The following is a 21,781-nucleotide window of genomic DNA, read 5'->3' as shown; positions in this document are numbered from 1 at the left end:
GGTTGACGAGTTCTGTGTAGCCGGGGCCCCGCGAGCCGAAATTCGGGCACTGCCGCGGTACGAGCTTCCGTACGGAGAAGGGAGATGGCGTGGGTCTCTTGCGGGAGGGGCGCGGAGCTTCCGTGCGGGCCCCGCGCTCATCGCAGCTTCTGAGGAGCCGCCGCAGGCATCTCCGAGCGCAGGCCGCCCGGCTGCCGAGGCCCCGGGGGGGTGGGGGAGCTACCGGGGGGCGGGGCTACCAGGGGGCGGGGCCTCGCGCCCTGCCGGCCTATAAAAGCGGCCGCCGCAGGCTGCGTGCCGTTGTCGACCTTCGTCTGTGTCGGTGCCGGTTCTCGCCCGTCGCCTCCGCCATGGCTCCCAGGAAGTTCTTCGTGGGTGGCAACTGGAAGATGAACGGCGACAAGAAGAGCTTGGGCGAGCTCATCCACACGCTGAATGGCGCCAAGCTCTCGGCCGACACCGGTGAGGGAGGGCGCGGCCGCGGCCGCACGTAGCTCACGTCCCGCGCGGCGGGGCCCGGCCGGGGCACGGGAAATGTCAGGGGGCGGCGGGGCCGAAACTTAACCCCGCGGCGGGGCTAAAAATACCGCGACACCGGATCCCGGCCGCTGAAGGGCACCGCATCCCCCCACCGCCGGATGCGGGCGGTCTCCGTCCACCGGGGCGGCGGGGATCTGCGGGCCCGGCCCGGAGAGGAGAGCCTGCGGCGGGCGGTGGGGCTCTCCGGGCTCTCCCTCGCGCGGAGCTCCTGTCCCCGAGGCCTCGTCCCTGCGGCCACGGCCTGCCGCCCTACCCCGCGCCAGGGTTCGGGGGCGCGATATTTGGGCTGAGGTCACCGCGCTGTGGAGCGGGTTCCAGCGGCGTGCCTAGCTGATGCCCGGCTGAAATCCACGTGTAACCCGACGCTGCCCTTTTCTCCCCGGTTCAGCCTTGAGGCCGGACAAGATTCCTGCCCGGTTTCTCGGCTGGGATGTTTCCAAGGGACCCTGTGTGAACTGGCTGGAAGCCTGGCTCTCTGCCCGACTCCCCCATTTCTGACCCCTGGAATGAGTTTCCCCTCTGCTGTCGAGTCATCAGATAGTAGGGAGGATGTTCCTATTCTGTGGGTCCCCCAAATGTCAGCGAGGGCAGGCTGAGCCTCCACCAAGTGGGAAAGGGGGAAGGGTAGCCTCTCAGGGCTGGGCCACAGGGCCAAAGGTTGCGTGTGGTTTCTATCCTTTGGCCTTCTGATGGGTGACCCTTCTGCCTTACAGAGGTGGTTTGTGGAGCCCCTTCAATCTACCTTGATTTTGCCCGCCAGAAGCTTGATGCAAAGATTGGAGTTGCAGCACAAAACTGTTACAAGGTACCAAAGGGTGCTTTCACAGGAGAGATCAGGTGAGTCCAAAGTGAAGATTTAAGCCAGCATTGCTTTGCAAAGTGAATTTTCTGTGGAGATGTGAGTCAATACCTTCATCTGCTTTCTCATCAGTCCAGCAATGATCAAAGATATTGGAGCTGCGTGGGTTATCCTGGGCCACTCAGAGCGGAGACATGTTTTTGGAGAGTCTGATGAGGTGAGAGACTCTGGAGTGGAGAGGTGGTACCAAACACATAATTCTGTGAAGGCTGGAGGAGTGAGCAGTTCATGGGAAAGGTAGGTACAGGAGGAGGTCTGACTGCCACTTACCTTATTTCTCTTCCATCCCCAGTTGATCGGGCAGAAGGTGGCTCATGCTCTTGCTGAGGGCCTTGGTGTCATTGCCTGCATTGGGGAGAAGCTGGATGAGAGAGAGGCTGGCATCACGGAGAAGGTGGTCTTTGAACAGACCAAAGCTATTGCTGGTAAGGGAAGAAAATTGACTTTTTTCTTTGGACAGCTGGGAAATTGCCATTTTGGCCATAAATGTCTGTTCCTGGCCTTCCTTGAAGGCTTTCAGAGACATTGCTACAAATGTTAATGAATAGTGGTCATGTTATTAAAAGGTCTGCATGTTCCAGGAAACTTTCCAGATCTACCCTTCCCAACATGAGGTATTGTAATCATGTGTGCTTTCTTCTCTCCCCTCAGATAACGTGAAGGACTGGCATAAGGTGGTTCTTGCCTATGAGCCAGTTTGGGCTATTGGAACTGGCAAAACTGCTACTCCTCAACAGGTATTAGCAAGGGAAAGGTGGCTGATAAAATGGCTGTCTGAGCTTGCTCGAGAGGTCTCCCTGAAGATGGAACAAGGCAGTTCCTTCTTTGGAAGGGAGTTGTAGGCAGGATGGTTCGGACCAGTTCCTATTTCTGTTTCATTGCAGGCTCAGGAAGTTCATGAGAAGCTGAGGGGCTGGCTCAAAAGCCATGTGTCTGATGCTGTTGCTCAGTCAACTAGGATTATCTATGGAGGTAAATGAGTCTGTAGTTTCTTTGAGGCTGAGCTTTTTTTTTTTTTTTTTTTTTTTTTTTTTTTTTTTGCTTGCTGCTGTTGTACAGCATGCTCTGCTCTGCTGATGAGGAAACATGAGATGAGCAGAGCATGAAGAACCACTTACTAGCTTTTTTAGGTGAATGGGAGATGGTCTCACAATTTACAGAATAAGAGGTGGCTAGTACCTTGCAGTTTATCTCAGTGTTATTGCCATTTTGGGTTTGCCACATCTGAACTCTTAATCCTGTTCCCTCTTTAGGTTCAGTCACTGGTGCCAACTGTAAGGAACTGGCCTCTCAGCATGATGTAGATGGCTTCCTTGTTGGCGGGGCTTCTCTCAAGCCAGAGTTTGTGGATATTATCAATGCAAAACATTAAAGCAGCCTGTGAGGAGCAGTCCCTTACGGTTAAGAGCAAGAAACTGAAGCAAGAAGGGACCTTTTGTTGCACGTGTCTCGGTACAGAGGCTTCTTCTGAGGCTTTCCCCCACCACCACAATCATTGTTCTAGCTGTGCTGCTAACTCCCATCACCTCGTTGGAGTCCCATTAGTGTGAGCCCATCTCAGCAGAGTCTCCTTTCTGAACTGGCAAAATCCTTGGTTATCTGTTGAGCTGTTAGAGCCCACAGTCAACTTGGCCATTGCCTCTCTCTCTTTGCAGCCCTGCAAGGAGGGAGGGCCAGTAGTACTGAGGGGAGGAAAAAGGAACCACCATCTTCTGCATCCTTCAGCTCCATCTGCAAGGAGCCTGGCAGCTTAGACCCTTGTGAGACACCTTACCTCACCAATGTCCTGTATTGAACAATAAATGAAAAGGAAAAAAGTGTGTCTTGTTTCTTATTCAGAAGCAGTTAAGGGCAAGGTGTAAACAGATGAGCTGGAGTACTTTGGGGAGAGCTAGCTGCAGAGAGGGCAGTATGTTTGGGTGTTCTGTCTTTGTGAAGTTTTAAGGGGGGGTGAATGTATTTTTGGTTGTTACTTTTTTTTTTTTTTTTTCTTATACCCCTCCATTTCCTTGTTGCTCCAACAAGCATTGCACAAATGCAATGTGTGTCTTCTCACTATAGTTCTCACCTAGAACATAGCCCAGAGAACCTTTATTTACTGTTGCAGTTCCTCTTCGGTTCTGTGATAATGAATGCACTGCAGTACATTTCAGTAGCTGCAAGAGCACCTGGCTGTCCCACTAGTAAGTGGATGTTCCTGCCACTGTCACCCTGGTGGTGGCTGCTGGCTAGGTGAGCCAGCACAAGTGTGAGTAATAGCTGCAGGCTTGTGTGAAGCAAGCTGGTGAAACTGCTGTTGTGAGGTAGTAATAATCCTAAATTAGTTGGTGAGGTTGTCTGGCCAGTGAGTATCCCATCAAGTAGGAAAGTTGGCCTGAGGAGGAAAGGAGGGGTTGCTGGTGGAGATAGAACATGTAGTGAGTAGGTGCCTGGAGAGAGGTGTGCAGAAAAGATGTTTCAGAAGTTAAAATGGAGAGGAAAAAGATCCTAAGATCCGTGGCTTCTGCAAGCAAAGTGTTTGAAGGGCTTCTGGGGCATGGCCTTAGTTTGGTCCTACACAGCACTGTCAGAGCAGCAGTGACTTGCAGAGGTGGAACTGTGCCTTGGACTGGATGGGCCCAGGCTGTAGCACTACCGCCAGCTCTGCTGTCCAGCGCTGCCTGGAGAGCAGCTCTGCAAGGGACAGGGAGAGTGACCTACACAGGAAAAACAGATGGGAGATGTGCACCACGCTTGCTGTATTCAGGAGAACACAGAAGTGCAGAACCACTCATTTAGTGAGGAACGAAGCAGGCAATAATCTCTGCATCAGCAGGAACGTTGTGGCTCTCTTCTTTTTGTCTGCTTTCTGGCAGGAGGGACCATAGCTGCGCGGAGCAGGATCACTGCCAGCTCCTCACCCTCAATGAGAACTGCAGGGGCTGGACCTTAACCGTGTCGCTGCTGAGGGCAATGAGCCGAGATAGCCTCACCGAGCCCGTGCAGCCCTGTGCCCAGGCCGGGGGCCAGGAAGAGCCGGCACTCCCAGCACAGGCACGCATCACACACGCACATCAGCGCGGACGGCCAACACGCAGCTCCGCACACCGCGCTGTGCCAGCGGCCTCACCCCACGTCTCTCGGGCCGGGCCTCGGCCGTCGGAGACCCGAGGCGGCTGCCGGCACAACTCCGCACTCAGTCCTACAGCGGTTCCGATACCGACTCGGCGCGAACCGGAACGCGGCCTGGAACATACGGGAACCGGGGAGGCCGGAACTGCGGAACAGCGCGGCTGTGTGGTAGCAGCGCCGGGGCCCGCCCCCGTTCCCATGGCAACGGCGCGGCCTGGCGGGCACGGGGCGCAGTGAGGCCTGGCTGCCGTCGGGAGCGGGGCGAGATGGAGGGCGGGGGGCTGAGCGCGGAGGAGGAGTTCGTCGGCTATGAGGGGGGGGAGGATGACGAGGAAGAGAAGGCGCTGTCGGAAGAGGAGGAGGAGGAGGAGAAGCAGGTGAGGAGGCAGGCGGGGGCAGCTGGCCTTGTATCCCCCCCCTCCGTCCGCCATTTCACCTGTGCTGGGCTCTCTCCCCCAGGTGCCGGCCACATGTCCCTTGACGGAGGAGGTGCTGAAGGAGGGCCTCTCCCTCCTCTGCAAAATTGGCAACGGCCTGGCGCACGCTTACGTGAAGTTTGAAGCCAAGTATAAGTGAGTGTGCAACGCACATGCAGGAGAAGAGATCCTCTTCCTAATGTGTCTGTGTAGCCGTCCAGGGGCTGCACCTAAGGCCACCAGTGACTGGGCTGTGGGGCAGGAGTGTCACAGGGCACATTCTCCAGCTGCCTTGCTTCCAGGCAAGGCCTGAACTGGGGACCACCTCCACTGTAGCCCAACATGTGGATCTGTGGGGCACAGTAGTGACCCCTGGGCTTGTGGGAGCTTCTCGGGTGCTCTGATTTTGATCTCCCAAGGGGACCTGAGCAGGACACCTTCACTACAGACAGTTCAAGAAACATCCATTAAGCATCTCTGCATATAACTGATTAACATACACACTTAAAAGTACAATGCCACAGTTGTCACAGGAGTTTGGAGCCTCAGCCCCATCAGTACCCCCAAAGAGCTCTAGACATAGCAGGCCTCACAAGGTAAGGCCAGTCTAGGTGACTACTGGCTTTTCCTGGCTAGGAAAGTCATTACACACAGCCTTGGGTTGCCCCTGCTGTCTAAAAGACACTCTCCCATATCCCACCCCCCCTAGGCTTGCCTTCTTTCTACTCTGGTTCTTCCCTCTCCTGACAGCTACAGTTCAATGGGAAGAAGTACTGTCTGTGCCAGAAGGAAGGTCCTCTCCTTGGCATTCAGCCTTGCTTACAGCATCTTTGGCCCATCCCTATTGCCTGCCTTTTTCCTCCTTCACACAAGGCTTTGTAGGACAGGAGGGAGATGGGAGAAGAGGGGGCCCTCCCTCCCACCATAGTGAGAAGCAAACTGAAGGCTGATAGCAGGGGAGGAAGTGAGAGGTGTTTTATTCACTTTTTCCCTTCCACAGGGACTTGACAGACATCAGCCTCCTTGAACGTTTCATTCACCTGCGGTATGTGGATTTGTCAGAGAACAAGCTGCAAGATTTGTCTCCACTGAGCAGCCTAACCCACCTGCTTTGGCTGAAGGTGGATGGGAATCTGCTTACCAGTGCCCACATGCAGGAGCTTCCCTACCTCCAGATCGTCAGCTTTGCTCACAACCGCATCAAGAATATGAAGGGCATTACTCACCCCCACTTAGCCAGCCTCAGCCTTAAAGGTGGTACAAACTACTGTCTTCATTGCTGTGCACATAGAAAACTCTCTTTGAGTGGTATTAACTGTCATTATTTCTTTGTCCTTTGGCACTCAGGAAATAAAATCCAGACAGCACTGGGTCTGAATCAAGCACTGTATAGCCTGCGTATACTGGAGCTGCGAGGAAACAAGCTAGAGAGCACAGCAGGGCTTTGCCTTCCCAAGCTCAAGAATCTCTATCTGGTAAGGGATCAGCCATCTTGGGAAGTGGGACTGAGATGCTGCAGAGGTTGGCATCTTCAGTCAGTGGGTGTAGAGAAGACACTATCCCATTCCAGACGTCATAGTGTACACGCTAACCCATTCAGTTCAATCTTCGCAGCCTGAAAGGAACAGATTTCAGAGAGCTAAAGAAGCAAAGGTCTCTCCTTTGGGGTAGATCCTTCTATGATATCTGTTCAAATAGTGCAAAGGCAGTAGCAAGTAGCCAGTAATTGTTCTGCAGAGAGCAGGGAGGTTGGCAGTGCTTGGTATGTTGCATTCTCCCTTTGCAGGCACCTAAGGGAGAACAGTGTTCTCTCCCTGGCAGCATTAGGCAAGATCACACTCCATGTCTCCCAGGAATGTGAATGTCAGTGGGGAAAGCAGTAGGTGTTCTCTGGATTACACACAGGAAGGTGATCATAGAACGTGAATGGTTTGGATTGGAAAGGACCTTTAAGATCTTTTTGTTCCAACCCCCCTACTATAGGCAGGGACATCTCCCACTAGACCAGGTTGCTCAAAGCCCTGTCCAGCCTGGCCTTGAACACCTCTAGGAAGAGGGCATCCACAACCTTCCTGGGCAACCTGCTCCAGCATTTCACCACCTTCACAGTAAGGAATTTCTTTCTAGTACCTAGTCTACATCTACCGTCTTCCATTTTAAAGCCATTTCCCCTCATCCCATCACTACCAACCCTTCAAAAAGTCTCTCCCCAGTTTTCCTATAGGCTCCCTTCAGATACTGGAAGCCTGCTATGAGGTCCCCCTGGAACCTTTTCTTCTCCAGGTTCAAGAGCTCCAACTCTCTCAGCCTATCCTCATAGAGAAGGTGCTTCAGCACTCTGATCATCTTTGTGGCCCTCCTCTGGGCCCACTTGTCAGTTAATAATAATATGAAATAACTTTCTGCCTATTTGATGCGCACTTCCATGTGTACAGTTACGTATTTGAGGTCTCTATCTAACCCAATACCTATTGCCAGCAGCTCTTTCTCCTCTCTGATGGGCCTAATTGAGTATGGGTATAGCAGCACAGAGATATGATTCACATCTTGGGCTGCCAAAAAAACCTGATTGAATATCTCAGTTGAAACTAAGAAGAAGCAATTTTCTTCTACTGTGAGCAGTTGCTTAGGGACCATTTACTGCTTGAGACACAAATGAAGAAAGTATGTTGGCTTACTCCCATGAATCACACAGTACTATTGCTCGCAAAGACTTGATAGTGATCCTGAGTCGTTACCTCTGGAAAAGCAATTAAAGATGATAAAAGCTACAGGGCTTCTTTTCATCAGTACTCCCTGGCAGAAAGCACTGAGGAGATTGTTGTCTGAGGTTGTCTGCTATTTTCTGGTATAGAGCTGAAGTCTTAGGACTACTGGTGCTGGAAGAAGGGATGAAGTGGGTAAGTCTCTAGGTACAATATAGAATTGCTAAGTAAAACAAGCCATGTTAGCAGGTGACTGAGTTAAGCCAAAGCAACACCTTTATTTAAAGTAAGAAACGTAATTGAAGAATTCCTGAGCCATGCATCTGAAGCAGGCAAACTGCAGGACAAAATTATTAAAACTAGAACTACCGATTAATGTCTCAGAAATGTGAGCTTGAATTTGTTCCCCATGTTTACCTGCTTATCAAATCGTTTTGGAGGGGGATCTCTCCCAGTACTACTTTGCTTTCTGTAGAAACGTGTCGGTGTTACTTGAGCCATAGGTAGGTAAAGCTGATGTTGCAAGGACAGGGTTCAGTGCACCCATCAAATAGGAATTCAAAGGTCAGCTTAAAGTAACTGAATCAGATTTGGTTAATATATGACATAGTTTCAGTATTCACAAAGTTCTGCCCACCAGCGGGAAAACCAGAGGCTGATTGTGAGCCATGTGGTGCTTCAGTCAGCATCCATTTTAGGTTCACTGCTGTCCAAAGTGTAGGTGTGTGTTACTTCCTGTTCGTTACGCAGCACTGCTGACAAAGGCTAGCTACAGCATGGGCAACATGTTGTATAGCTTGCACTAAGAAATGATGGCTTCATGTGTACGTGAGGAATCGTTACAGAAGGCGAGGTGATGATGTGATCATTAAAATAAAGGTGTCATTTTGAGTGCTCCTGGAGTTCAGAAAAATGGAAGAATAATAATCTGTTCAAAAATCTGATCTGCATCGTCCTGTTAGCGCTTGCATGGCTGGAGCCTTTGAAACTGTTCACTGGTGTAACGGAGCAAGTGGGAGTGATAGTAGGTTGCTACGCATTTCACAGACTAGTGGTCTGTGAGCTCCCCACTTTCATTCCGACATCAGCTCCTGATTTCCTCTGAAGTGAGGTATACAAATCAATCTTGGCTTTTTAAATTTGTTTACAGGACCTTCACTAAGTCTCAGACTTTCCTCTTTTTCTCAGTGTTACCTTCTTGGCCATTTTGCTTCAGAGTCTCCTTTGCCCAGTTTCCAATGCAGTCTTCATTTTCTACAAAATATTCTTTTCATAAGTGAGCCTGCCCTAAACTGCTCTCCTGTCCCACCAGTTGAGACTCTTCTCCTTTTATTAGATTTGACTACATCACTGCATTTGACTACATCAATTTTGGCATTGACTACATCACTGCTTGAGTAACAAAAAAGGAACAGAGAGTGCAGTGGCACCGTTGTGGGTTAGCCTAGCAGGCAGCTAAGCACCACACAGTGTTCTCCCTGGTAGGATGGGGGAGAGAATTGGGGGGAAAAAGTAAAACTTGTGGTTTTAGATAAAAAATAGTTTTATAGGACAGAATAGGGAATGAACAAAAAAAAAACCCAAAACCCACAAAGAAAGTGTTGCATAATGCAATTTCTCATCACTCCCTGATCAATGCCCAGCCAGTCCCTGAGCAGCAGGAGCACACCTTGGCCAACTCCTCCCATGTGATAGTTCAGTGTGATGCCAGATGGTGTTGGATATCCCTTTAGCCAGTTTGGGACTGTCCTGGTTCTGTCCTCACAGCTCCTTGTGCCCCTCAGGCTCCTCACTGGTAGGACGCTGTGAGAAGCTGAGATGTGTCTGCACAGAGCTGCTCAGCAACAATTAAAACATTGGAGTGTTATCAACATTATTCTCATCCTCAAATCAAAACATGGCACTGTGACAGCTACTATGGAGAACATTAGCTCTATGTCAGTTGAAACCGGGATGGGAGCCTCTCTCCCTGTTCATGTATCTGCATCCTTAGAAACTATAACCCTAAGCCACAATCACGAGTGAAGTCCTGCTTATCTCTGGGTTGAAAGATGCGGTAGGGATAACGTAGTTGCCAGGGATTTTGCAAACTTGGCTGCACAAGGCCATGAGCAATCAGATCCAGCTTTGGTGCTAGCACTGCTGTTAATCCAGGGATGGACAGGAGGCTTTGAGTGGAATTTTCTAGACAAAATTGTGCTGTGAAACTATTACTGAATGTAAGAACTTTGTGTTTCCCCATCTCACAACTGTTCACACCAAGGTGAAAGAAACAGATAGGGAATTTTGAACTGGTAAGATATTCTTCCTGCCCTAAGCTTGTCAATTTTATTTATTTGTTTATTTATTTGCAAGACTTATGGATAGCTAATAAATATTGTACTGAGAAGCTCTTAAACCAACTGACAACCCCCACTTCTCTGCAGCCTCTGTCAGGATCATGCAGCCTGCTTCTGGTCATAGAGGAGCAGAAGAGAAGACTTCTTGGTAGTAGATTTCTCCTATAAAAGAAGCAGCTAAACTGGAAGTTTGCTGGACTTTATGACTGAGAGGAGCAGATAATTATCCTTTAAATGAACTTGACTTAGCTCTTTGCTTTCTGTTCCACATTGACACTCTTTGAGGCCTTAGGGGCTCAGATGAGGCACTGCTGTGGAAGGGCTGTTTTGCTGGAAGTACAGCAGGTGGCTCAGATGGCATACTCTGGTAAATTTGAATCGTGGCATGTCTGCATCCCTGTGTAACTAGAGGCTGTGTTGGAATTACTCATCTGGGGCGGTCATGTCCCAGCCACTAAGTGATGCTGCAGGGAACTCTTTTTAGCAGGCATTTGGTTCTTGAATCTGAATACTCAGAACTCTTTTAGTAAGGCCCTGAGCATCCTGCTTGCAACCAGGCTAGCATGGTAGTTAGCCTGGCTGCAAGCAGGATGCTGCATGGAGACTTCCAAAAGTCCTTTCCCATCTAACTCTTTATGAGTCTAAGCAGAGTCCTGATCAGAGGTACAAGCTAGAGCTGCAGACATGTTCTCAAGGTATTCTGTCCCCTATCTCTAAAATTCCAGTGCAATTTCTGGTTTGGCTTCTGACCATGCTATCTGTCACTGCCAGGTAGCCTCCCTACATTGTTATGTGTGTATGATGTCCTGCTTCAGAGAAGATTGCTTAGCAGAGGTAGGAAGTCTGAAGAGTAGAAAGAGCTTGACAGAACAGAAATAACTGCTGTTCCCTTTGCCATTTGTGCCTTTTTTTCATTCTCACTTCCTATGTCCCTGCTTAGGCCCAGAATACCATTAGGAGCCTCGAAGGCCTTGAGGCACTAGAGCAGTTGTCAACTCTGCACCTGCGTGACAATGAGCTTGAGACTCTGGATGGATTCTCTAGCAGCATGAAGTGCCTGCAGTACCTCAATCTACGGTAGGTCCTCCCTGCTTCTTGTCAGGACTGGACACCAATTCATCAGGCTATACTCCCATTTACATCTTTAGGATTTTCTGTTTTCTCTAGAAGCTGAAGCCTGATGGGAACGGGTTGGATTGATCTTTACAGCTTTTAATTGGTGTTCAGGGCTCAGTTTTCTACCAGTTTCCCAACCCAGACTTTTCCAAGCTTCTCGGAAAAGCTCTGCCTCTCCAGTTGCTCTCAGACTCCACACCATACTTTTTATATCTTGCTGTAACTCTTTTTCCACCCCTCTCCGCCTGTTCTCTGTGTCCTGGCCATGACCACCAGTGTCCTTTTCTTCCAAGCACTTGCTGGACAGGGGGTGGCATTATCAGACTGTTCAACACACTGTTTGAACAGAAAGAAATCCTTATTGTTAGGACTTATATGGATCTCTTTCTCCTGCACATTGTGCTGATTTTTCTTTAGGAACAATGGGATCAGTAGCTTGCAGGAAGTGGCAAAACTGCAGGTGCTCCCCGTGCTGCAGGCCCTGGTGCTGATGGACAATCCATGCTCTGATGAAACAAACTACCAGCAGGAGGTCCTGGCCCAGCTGCCACACCTGAAGCGCCTCGACAAGGAACCAGTTGAGAAAAATTAGCATGCAGAGGCAAATGAAATCCGTTAGAAAAGGCAGGAAGAGGAAAAGGTATGAACAGGAATGTGAAAAACATAAGGTCAGATGTGCTGGTAAGCCCCTCCTCCTGTGAATCGAATGAAAAAATGGCTGAGGGAGGTCAGGTCCCAAGGGCAGAGCTGCATGCAGCTGAAAACAGGCTTTACAGTCTGATTGCCATCCCTGGCCCCAGCAGCACAAGTGAGAGGTAAAAAAGAAGTCAGGCATGGAGTCATTTAACTTCTCCCTCTTTCCTTCTTCAGGAAATGGAGGTATCTCTCTAAGGTGATGTATCGAGTGACCTCTGGTTTAAATCCCTGTTCCTTGTGAAGATTTGGGGATGCATCTTCCCATGTGCAAAGCAAGAGCTATAGGTATGAGGTTCACCTCATTTTGCCTGAAGAGGAGAGGAGTGTCCTGGATGCTGCCCTCAGTTACTGCAGCGTTTTTACAGTCTCTGCATGTACATCCTCAAAGTAGTCCCAGGAGGGAAAAGGGGGGTTACAAGTTGCGTGGTTTGATTTATGATTTTCTTATTTGGATAAAAATACTTAACGAACCTGGAGTGTCTGTAATTGTTTATCCTGCCCACCCACTCCTATTCCCTAGCTCTCTCGCCCTCTTCTGTCTGTGTCTGTCCCCTGTCTGTCTCTCTCTCTCTCTTTCTCTCCATCCCCTACGTGCTGTTTGCAAAGCTTTGCTAAATCCTGACTCATCGCAGCTTTGGGTCACATGCTGCTGTCCCGGCCCTATCAGGGGCGTCTCCATCCTGCTGCCGCCGCCGCCGCCGTTGGCTTAGAGGACACATCATCTCCCCTTGAGGTCCTGCATCCCTACTCAGCTCCGTCCTCTCTCCTCTCTACCAGCACTTTCTCAGTCTCTCGTTCACCCCTGCTCTAGGAAGGTAAGTGTCTCCCCGTGGCCAGCCCTCCCCCTCACTGCATGCGTGCCTCTGCTCCCCGCTCCGTGCCCTCCAAACCCTACACGCACTTGTGTCCCTGTAGAAAAGGACCGTTGTGAGCGGCGTTAGCAATTAAACTCCCCTCACTTCCTCCACCTGCTCCTCCCACCCCTTTCTCCTCACCCCCACCCTTCTCACTTTTCTTTCATATTTTAATTTCAGGTACTCCCTCCTTCCCAATCCCCGGCAAGGATGATTTCAGATATGAGTCTGGGGAATTTCAAAAGGGGGGGCAACCGACAAGCATAGGTGCTGCTGCCAAGGGCACTGCGGGGAGACGCTGAGATGGAGCTTTACCTGGGGGAGGGGGCTGGCGGTGGTGTGAGGTAAAGCTCACTGGATTTTGCTGGGGAAAGGACCCAACCTCGGAGCAGACCTCTCCCAAACTACTGATGTGTCGACGCAAACACGAGAGCGAAGCCCAGTCCCAGGGAGAAGGAGGGAGGAGGAGGGATGTTTTCTTATCACCGCCCCACACCGCACAGGGTGAGGGGGGGCAGCAGGGAGAGGAGGTGACAGTCAAGCAAGCGAGAGCTGCATCAGCCACGACACTGCAGCAGTGCGGGCTTCCTTAGGAGCAGTGCCTAGCCGGGGGGGTGGCAGCTGCACCGGGGCCCCAGCATGCAGGGCTGGTGGCTGTACCCTGGGGAAAGGTCTCTGCAGTGCTGTCCTGCTAGGAAGGGAGGGGGGATTGCTGCAGCAGGGTCAGGCAGTGCCCTGGCGGATTGTGCTGCATGAAGCGGTGCCCGTGGGAGGCACTGCAGCAGCGCCATGCCAGAGTACCCTGCTCAGCCCCTGCTTGAGAGAGGCAGCCCAGCCTCCAGCCTGGCTGCTCTTCTTCTCACTGTGTCAATGGGTTTCCAATTGAGGCTCTGTCCCAATCCTTTATCCCAGCTTATCCTCCTCTGACCTGCTTTCAGGACAGTGCAGCTGATGCTAGGGATTTTAGAGTGGTTCAGCAGAGGCCAAGCAGAGAGGGACATGGAGAAACTGCAGAAGTGGAGAAAAGGGTGTAGAGAACTAAAGAGGAATGAAGAGATCCAGTAAATGATGGGATGGAGCCAGCTAGGTTAGGTTTGGGCTTGTCATCTGGCATCCTTGGAGCTGGCTCAAACAGGGATAGGTGGATGCAAGCAGAGGGACGTAACCAGGGCCAACATGATCACGTAAGCACTGCATCTGGCGCAGGTCTTGTTGTCAGACCCCTGCTGTGCCATAGGTCATTTTAATGGGTATGGCCAGGGCACTGCTGTGAAGAAGCTCACAGCTGTGCAGGCATGGCTCTGGAGGAAGCTCCTGCAGTGCAGTCCAGATGACATGAGAAGTGCTGCCAGTGTGGCTGAGGGGGATCCCAACCCAGATGGGCCCTGTGGAGGGCCCTGCATAGGTTCCAGAGAGCCCCAGTTTCCCCCCACTTAACCTTCCCAGCTTCACAAGCTTTTGCTGAAACTCCAGAGCAGTGTGATTTCCCCAAACCCTGTGATTTCCATGTAGCAGAGGCCATGGGACTGGGAACTGACTGGCTTCCCCAGCCTGTTTCTTAGCCCTGCTCTTTGCTGTGATGCCCTATTTGCAGCACCCCCAACAAACACACCTGTGCTGAGAGACAATATCGGCTGCATCCTTGCCTGCAGCCCAAGGCATGATTCTGCCCAGAAAAAACACCGACTGCACCATGCTTGCCGCTGGGCCTGGACTCCACACTTGTGTGGTTCCAACTCTGCTCTGCTTTGAATGAATAAGCTGGGGAGCCAGGGACAGAAAGCCCAGCGAAGCAGGGGTGGCAGTAACAGATAGTCAGCAGATGCTGCCCGCTCCCAGCAAGGCTGCTCCCTACACTGCACTGCCCCACTGCCTGCTGGTGGAGGCAGGGAGACTTGCAAGGCCAGCTACGGAGATCAGGAAAGGGGTCAGACCTCTTGTGGAGAACCTCGGGAATGAATTTCAGCAAAAAATGCCTCCCTCAAACTGCTCTCCTCAAGCCTGTTTCCCACCTCAGGTTTCACTGAGTGCATCCAAAATGCCAGATCTCCTCACACACCCCTGCCAGAGAGGCCTCAAGGTCTTCTGTGCCTACATTCCTCTGGTGTGTGGGGGCCATGAACTGGGGTCAGCCTCAGCATCTTAGCCTGCCCAATTTCCCTCCCCTTGTGCTCTGAGCTGTTCTTCTCCTTCATCAGGTGCCATAGCCTCTGGCTGCTCAGTCTCAGCTTGGCTGGCCCAGTCCCTGGTGTGGACTGCAGCCATGCCCTGCAGGGTGCCAGCTGCAGAGGAGTGAGGCAAGGCCAAGGCAGGCGCTGCCCAGGGCCCAGCAGGGATCTCTCATCCCTGTGAGGAGATGAAAGTTTCTGGGAGCCCTGGTGCCAGGGCTGTGCCCTCTCCAGAACCCCCAGTGCTGTGGCCCCCTGTAAGTCAGGGGTGCTGGAAAGGGGGCACGTGGCTGCCACGCGGGACAAGAGGGAAAACTCCTACTTTGTTATATGTAGTGAAGGGATGGGATTCAGCATCAGTTCCCGAAGAGAATGTGGATAGCTTCTCACTTTCTGGGCTTTGGATCACATTTTTCATATCTTCCCTCTAGTCTAAATTTCCTCAAGCCTAAATTTCCTTGGAGTTTGAACTTCAGCTCCTAATGTAGATCTTTGTTGAGCATCCTTTCCTCTGCCTAGACCTTAGAAGGGTGAGCCCTAGGTCCCAAGGGCAGTCTGAGATCTTGCAGGATAGCTCAGAACTAGCATGTCCTTTCCTGTCCTCTACACAGAGTCACCATGGCAGTCGAGAGGATCCATGCCCGAGAGATCCTGGATTCTCGTGGGAACCCCACTGTGGAGGTGGACCTGTACACACACAAAGGTATGGGGTGAAGATGAGAGATGAAGGGGAAATCCTGTCTTGCTGAAGGGGCTGGATCTGCACAGCAGCTGAGAGCAGGGAGTATCTCCCCTGAAGGCTCTCCAGTGAGCAACCAGAGACATCGGGCCAGGGAGATAGATCTCCTGGCGTCTACCTGTGGTCCTGCATGACATGCATAGTGAATGCTGACTGCTGTGTGTGTGGCTTGTCCCATGTCTGACTGTAGCGGAGACGGCTAGTTTCATTAAAATAGACATATTTACCTTTTTGTCCTATCCACACAATGCTCTCTGCAGCTATACTTTCACTCCTGGGGCACATTTGGAAATGCTTCCACAGCCATGCTCCTGAGGTTGAGGGAAGATTTGTTTCTGAGACGTGTGCAATCATGTGTGTGCAATTATGCATTTCATCTGGAAGAACTGCAGCTATGTTGGGCTGACAGCTAGGTGGGATGAGATATGTGCGTAGTATGAGTGACCAGAGTAGGCCTCCAACCTCCTGCTCCTTCACTGAGGTAAAAATCCAGCCCTGGACAAAAGGGAGGAAGCCTCCGACAGCTGTGAGTAGGGCTGTCGGAAGGATGCAGGCAGAAGTACCAGGACAAGGAATTTCTGCATGTCATTTATAGTTCTGGGACTGGCACAGACCTCTGCATGGCTGAGATCCAGGTTTCCCAGTCTGAAAACACTGGGTGGACTTCTTTCTGTCAGACTCTCTGCTATTCCTCCTCTGAGAGGTGTTCACCTCTGAGAAGACTACCATGAGCAGCCAGCCAGTGGGGCTATCTGTTGGCAGAGGCGGGTGGCTCTATCCTTTCCTTAAAGTAGAACAAAGACAGATGCATGAGGTCTTTCCTTCCTTTTAATCCTCTGCTCTACTCATACACACGTTTTGCTGTCCCTCAGGCATGTTTCGAGCAGCGGTTCCCAGCGGAGCATCCACTGGGATCTATGAAGCACTGGAGCTACGAGATAATGACAAGTCACGTTTCCTTGGAAAAGGTGGGGAGGTGTCTGCTCCACACCCTGTACCTGGGGCTGTCACACATGGGGCTTCACCAGAGGGTACCACTCATCCACTAACGAGACATGCCCTCCATGGAACCTTCCAGGCACTGATCCAGTGTCAAGTGAAATGTCAGGCCTCGACCTTCCCTCCCTGTTTCCCCCTCTCAGCCTTTCTATTGGTCTTCTACCCTCCCTCTCTTCATTCTCTTCTTTGCCTCAACCTTTGTCTCTCTCCTTCTTTCTCTGTCTATTCCCTTCTTTAGGGGTCCTGCAGGCCGTGGATCATATCAACAGCACTGTCGCCCCAGCTATCGTGGGCTCTGTAAGGATTTCTCTTTGTTCTTCCTTATTGAACGCTTACTCTGTTCCGTCTCTTTCCACCTGATCTCTGTTTCTGCCTTTCTTCATCTCACTGGGTTGACAGATGTAGTGCTGCTCTCTGTGAACCCAGGCACACTCTTCCTGCCTCCATGGCTGTATGCAACAACAGAGATCTTTTCTCTGAGTGGAAAGGAGTTAACCCTACCTGGCCCACTGCTGCATCTGTACCACCTAGCCAGTCCCCTCGTTTCTTTCTATAGAGCTCTCTACCTTTTTCAAATGTGCTCCTCACTTAATCTCGTCCACACGTCTGCATCCTCACACCCATTCGTCCTCCCCTCTCCTCCAGCATTCATGGTGTGGTGAGCAATGACTGTACCCACGCAAGGTCTGGCAGCCCTCCCCAGCACAGTCTGTGGACTTCCAGATCTGTAGTGTCACATCTGTAAGTCCTTTATGGAACCTGCTCTGAAGGGAGTTGAGTTGATGTCATGCACTGAAAGCCACGCAGCTTGTGAGGAGTCTGACTGAGAGCCCAGCTCTTCTCAGCCCTGAGAACTTTCTGTACTGGTAGAAGGCTCCCCACATTGGCCTTAACACTGCTCCCTCGCTCATTCCCCGGAACAGCTCCATCTAGTTCTCGTGTGCTTTCTTGGGATTGAGCATGCACTGTTATGCCTAGCTTGTATGTAGCCATAGCATGACAAAGCTCCCTGGAAGCTGCCAAAAAGCTGGATAAATCCTCAAATGAGTGCTGTGTGCTGAACTCTGTGTGACCGGCCTGGGCTGCTGCTGATCCCTTATCCAATGTGGGTGCATCTAAGCTGCACTGCAGTAACATCATCATGATTACCTTACCTGACTATATACCAAGGCTATATACTATTAGTATATACTATATACTAATTTCCAGAGCTTTATGTGTATGTATTCCCCCACAAGCTGAAAAGGTCCATGTACCCCCAGCTTCTCCATCAACACTTCCTTTCTCATGTGCCAGAGCCAACAACTCTTCTCAACATCCCCTTCTCAGGAACTCTTTCTTTCCTCCAGGGCCTCTCTGTTGTAGATCAAGAGAAGATAGACAATCTGATGCTTGAGATGGACGGCACAGAGAACAAATGTAATTTGCTATTTATTTCGGTCTGGGAAGTAAAGATCACAGTGGGTGGAGGGAGGGTTGTAGCCTGGTCTGGCAAGGGCACTTGCTGGGCAGAAAGGCAGTACCTGAGGACCTCAGTGAGTTCTTGGTTTTGCCCACAGCCAAGTTCGGTGCCAATGCCATCCTGGGAGTTTCACTGGCTGTGTGCAAGGCAGGAGCTGCAGAGAAGGATGTCCCCCTGTACCGGCACATTGCTGACCTGGCAGGCAACTCCGATCTCATCCTTCCTGTGCCAGTAAGAATCCTCCATCCTTGACATACTAATTCAGAAACTTCCAAAGATACCTCAAAGAGTGTGTTTGATAGAGGAGGTAAAGTAGTAAGGGATATAGGACCAAAACACCAGCTGAACGCACTGCAGGAAGCAAACCAATGCCCAAGCTTTCTCAGGGAAGGACTCACAAACAGAATGCCTATTCCTGGAATGGTGTGTAAGGCTCTGCCCTCCCCACCTGCACAGGGGTAGAGGGGAACTGGAAAAGGCTCAGGAAAGGATAAGAGACAGATCAAATTGTGGGCCAGCTTTTGTAAAAGGAAGGGCTGTGTAAACTAGGAGTTTTCCTTGTGGAAAATAGGAGCTGAGAAGGATACAGCAGATGTTGTGGTGGGGGTTGACTGAGGATCAACCACTACTCACTCTTAATGCAAGAACCAGAGAGCATCATGTGAACCCTCTGAGGCACAGTTCAAAACAAGGCTAGTTATACTGTGAAACTCCCTCACAAAGCATACTGTGGGTGCTAAAATTTTCTTGGGGTCGAGGAAAAAGTTCCTGGAAGAGAGGTTGATGTAGCATTGCTGAATGGACAGATAAATACATACAGTTTGGGAGAACTCTGAGAGGGAAACAGATGGGAAAATCCTCTCCAGTTGTTTGGCACTATTGGAAGGAGGATCCCAGGCTGTACGTGGCTTTGGTCTGACATGCTGCAGCTGATGTGTTATGTTACTCTATGGGATGTGGTATATGATGAATAGACATGGTGACCCACCTGAGAGCCTTGTCAAAATGGGTTCCTTCAGCTCTAATTCACTTACAAACTCTTCCAGGCTTTCAATGTGATCAATGGAGGTTCCCACGCAGGCAACAAATTGGCAATGCAGGAGTTCATGATCCTACCTGTGGGAGCTGAAAGCTTCCGCGATGCCATGCGCATTGGGGCTGAAGTCTATCACAATCTCAAGAGCGTCATCAAGGAGAAGTATGGCAAGGATGCTACTAATGTGGGCGATGAGGGAGGATTTGCCCCTAACATCCTGGAAAACAGTGAAGGTGAGAGTTACACGTTAACGGGATATCCCTGCCTGCAATGCTGTGACCAAGGCCTTTTTACACCCAATACTTTTATCCTTTTAGATGTGGCCTCCACAGCCCCTCAGCATGTTTCTGTTCTGCTCCAGGCTTCATTCTCTCTCCCTCATTGAGCCATCAGACTCGCAGTGGCTCCTGTTCACAGGGTCTTTCTAGGGAAAGTTTCTGCTGGAAGTCAGAGCTGTCTGGCACAGGCTGACTTCAACTCTCTTCCTTCCAGCTCTGGAGCTCCTCAAGGAAGCTATTGACAAGGCTGGCTACACAGACAAGATTGTCATTGGTATGGATGTGGCAGCCTCTGAGTTCTACCGAGATGGCAAATATGACCTTGACTTCAAGTCCCCAGATGACCCAAGCCGCTACATTTCGGCAGATGAGCTGGGTGACCTCTATCAAAGCTTTGTACGTGATTATCCAGGTGAGCCACTGTGCTTGGCAATGGGGACTCATCACCAGTGTTGCAGACATCACAGGTGCATCTCTACCATTTTGGGGGGATTGGGAGGAAGGTAGCTTTGACTTGTCTCTTCTGTTGTCCATTCAGTGGTTTCCATTGAGGATCCCTTTGACCAAGATGACTGGGAGGCCTGGTCCAAGTTCACGGCCAATGTTGGCATTCAGATAGTGGGAGACGACCTGACAGTGACAAACCCCAAGCGCATTGAGCGAGCTGTTGAAGAGAAGGCCTGCAACTGCCTCCTGCTCAAAGTCAACCAGATTGGATCTGTCACAGAGGCCATCCAAGCGTGAGTCCACCCTGCTGCCACTGTTATTTGAAATAGTTGGTGATGTACCACAATAAGATTAAGACTCGTGTCTCTGTGAGAGTGTAGAATGCTGAGGAGGGGAGGAGAGGGTCTGGATCTCACCCTGTGCAGGGGGTGGGTATTAGAGTGGCAGCTGCTGAATACATATCTTGGTCCTGCAGCTGTAAGTTGGCCCAGGAGAATGGCTGGGGTGTGATGGTGAGTCACCGATCTGGGGAGACCGAAGACACCTTCATTGCTGATCTGGTCGTAGGACTGTGCACTGGGCAGGTATGTGAAACCTAACGTGTGCACAGGCATGCAGAAAAATGCAGAGGTGAGAAGCAGCATCCCTCTTGCTTCTCCCTCTGGGGAAACTGGTGCGAATCATAATGGCGTCTTACAGTGTTTGTTTTGGGAAATCCTTTACAGATAAAGACGGGTGCCCCCTGCAGGTCTGAACGCTTGGCTAAGTACAACCAGCTCATGAGGTAAGGGGCTCTTAGGGTAGGAAACAAGTGAGAATGGAGAGTAACTGAAAAATAGAGAAGCTAGAAACCCGAAGGGCAGAAGGAGTTTGTTGGGAGAAATGTGAAGGCAAACTGCAGAGGTGAAAGTAGAGATCTCTGGATCCCTCTTCCTTGGCATGGTGGGATAGCAGCACCCTCCAGCAGCTAGCCCCTCTGCCCCCTTTCAGCTTCCTGGCCGTATGTTATCCCTCAGGTACTCTGGTGCCTTTCCTGAGTTTTGCTGTCTCTCTCTCCTGCAGGATTGAGGAAGAGCTTGGTGATGAAGCACGCTTTGCTGGACACAACTTTCGCAACCCAAGTGTTCTTTGAACGTTGTCCCCCAGGCATAGACACCCTTCAGCTTTTTCCCACATCACAGACTCTGAACCTTCCTTCTCTTCACTACTCCCTTTTTTGCTCTTTCTCCCTTCTCTACCACCTGGTTTTCTCTCACCTCAAAGCCCCACGAGTTCAGGTATCCCTGGCTAGATATACCCAGATGAAGGATGAAAAAGTGGTCCGCACCCCATCCCTTGCTTTGGGATCATAAGCATTTCTGAATCTAGGCATTTTGTGTCTTTTGTTCTTGTGCGCATCTGAACCACTCTGTTCACATATTAGACTACGGGAGCATGCTGCCCAGCATGTTTACGTTGTACGCCGAAGCATGTGCAGTGAACATATGTGCGTCGGCTGGTGTGTTTGGACAAGTGTCGCACTTGTAGCTGTGTTTGAACGAGTGTCACCAGTGGCTCGCTCTCGTTGTGCGTGTGTGTAGGTGTATGTGTACTGGCCTACAGCATTGTTGTGCCCCAGGTGCATTTGCGCTGAGCCGTGGTGGGACCTAAGCGTTCCTTCCTACTGTTCTGAGTGCTGTTCCATGCTGAGCTGTGCTTGTCAGCAGCTTAGTGTTGAGTGAACAATTGCTTGTCACTGGCCGTGTGTACGTGTGCTGTCAGTCTCCAGGTTAAGCAGCTCTATGGGATCTTGTGGGTCAGCACATAGTACTGTGGGGCAATATATTAAAACACAGTCGTAAAAAAACACATGCTCTCATTTGCTTATCTTAACCTTCTTCTCTGTTTCCATCCCTCTTGCACTCCTTCACTCTCTCTTCTGCCCATAATGTCTGCTTCACCTTCTAGACAGTCAGTGCTCAACAGAGCAACAAAGTACAGAACCCTAAACTTAATTAAAATGTATTTCACACCTGA

General features: G+C 50.8%; 3 protein-coding genes across 6 annotated transcripts; all 3 read left to right on the top strand.

The window, feature by feature from the left end:
* The first annotated feature begins 292 nt into the window (after nt 1-292).
* Nucleotides 293-3,223, top strand: TPI1 (triosephosphate isomerase 1). Its single transcript, XM_042867377.1, has 7 exons — nt 293-462; nt 1,254-1,377; nt 1,472-1,556; nt 1,692-1,824; nt 2,051-2,136; nt 2,284-2,371; nt 2,653-3,223. Exons 1-7 carry the CDS (start codon nt 351-353, stop codon nt 2,769-2,771), a joined length of 747 nt encoding a protein of 248 aa, XP_042723311.1. The 5' UTR covers nt 293-350; the 3' UTR covers nt 2,772-3,223.
* Nucleotides 3,224-4,776: 1,553 nt separating this feature from the next.
* Nucleotides 4,777-12,252, top strand: LRRC23 (leucine rich repeat containing 23). The gene is made up of 6 exons (XM_042867890.1): nt 4,777-4,887; nt 4,970-5,082; nt 5,927-6,401; nt 10,911-11,047; nt 11,504-11,726; nt 11,957-12,252. Exons 1-5 carry the CDS (start codon nt 4,777-4,779, stop codon nt 11,676-11,678), a joined length of 1,011 nt encoding a protein of 336 aa, XP_042723824.1. The 3' UTR covers nt 11,679-11,726; nt 11,957-12,252.
* A 57-nt stretch (nt 12,253-12,309) lies between these two features.
* ENO2 (enolase 2) lies at nt 12,310-21,781 on the top strand. Of its 4 annotated transcripts, XM_042867886.1 has the most exons (12): nt 12,310-12,597; nt 15,416-15,507; nt 16,416-16,511; nt 16,781-16,839; nt 17,892-17,961; nt 18,102-18,235; nt 19,051-19,273; nt 19,533-19,730; nt 19,857-20,058; nt 20,241-20,349; nt 20,491-20,549; nt 20,828-21,781. In XM_042867886.1, the coding sequence occupies exons 2-12, from the start codon at nt 15,423-15,425 to the stop codon at nt 20,895-20,897; spliced, it is 1,305 nt and encodes a 434-aa protein (XP_042723820.1). In that variant the 5' UTR covers nt 12,310-12,597; nt 15,416-15,422; the 3' UTR covers nt 20,898-21,781. The 4 variants fall into 4 exon arrangements, with proteins under 4 accessions (XP_042723820.1, XP_042723821.1, XP_042723822.1 ...); XM_042867887.1 differs by lacking the exon at nt 16,781-16,839 and having other exon boundaries at nt 12,342-12,597; XM_042867888.1 differs by lacking the exons at nt 16,781-16,839; nt 17,892-17,961 and having other exon boundaries at nt 12,342-12,597.

Source organism: Lagopus leucura, unplaced genomic scaffold, assembly GCF_019238085.1.
Source record: "Lagopus leucura isolate 7727_CA_CO unplaced genomic scaffold, USGS_WTPT01 Super-Scaffold_100001, whole genome shotgun sequence".
NCBI classification, from domain to species: domain Eukaryota; kingdom Metazoa; phylum Chordata; class Aves; order Galliformes; family Phasianidae; genus Lagopus; species Lagopus leucura.
This window is presented reverse-complemented; position numbering and strand designations above follow the sequence as displayed.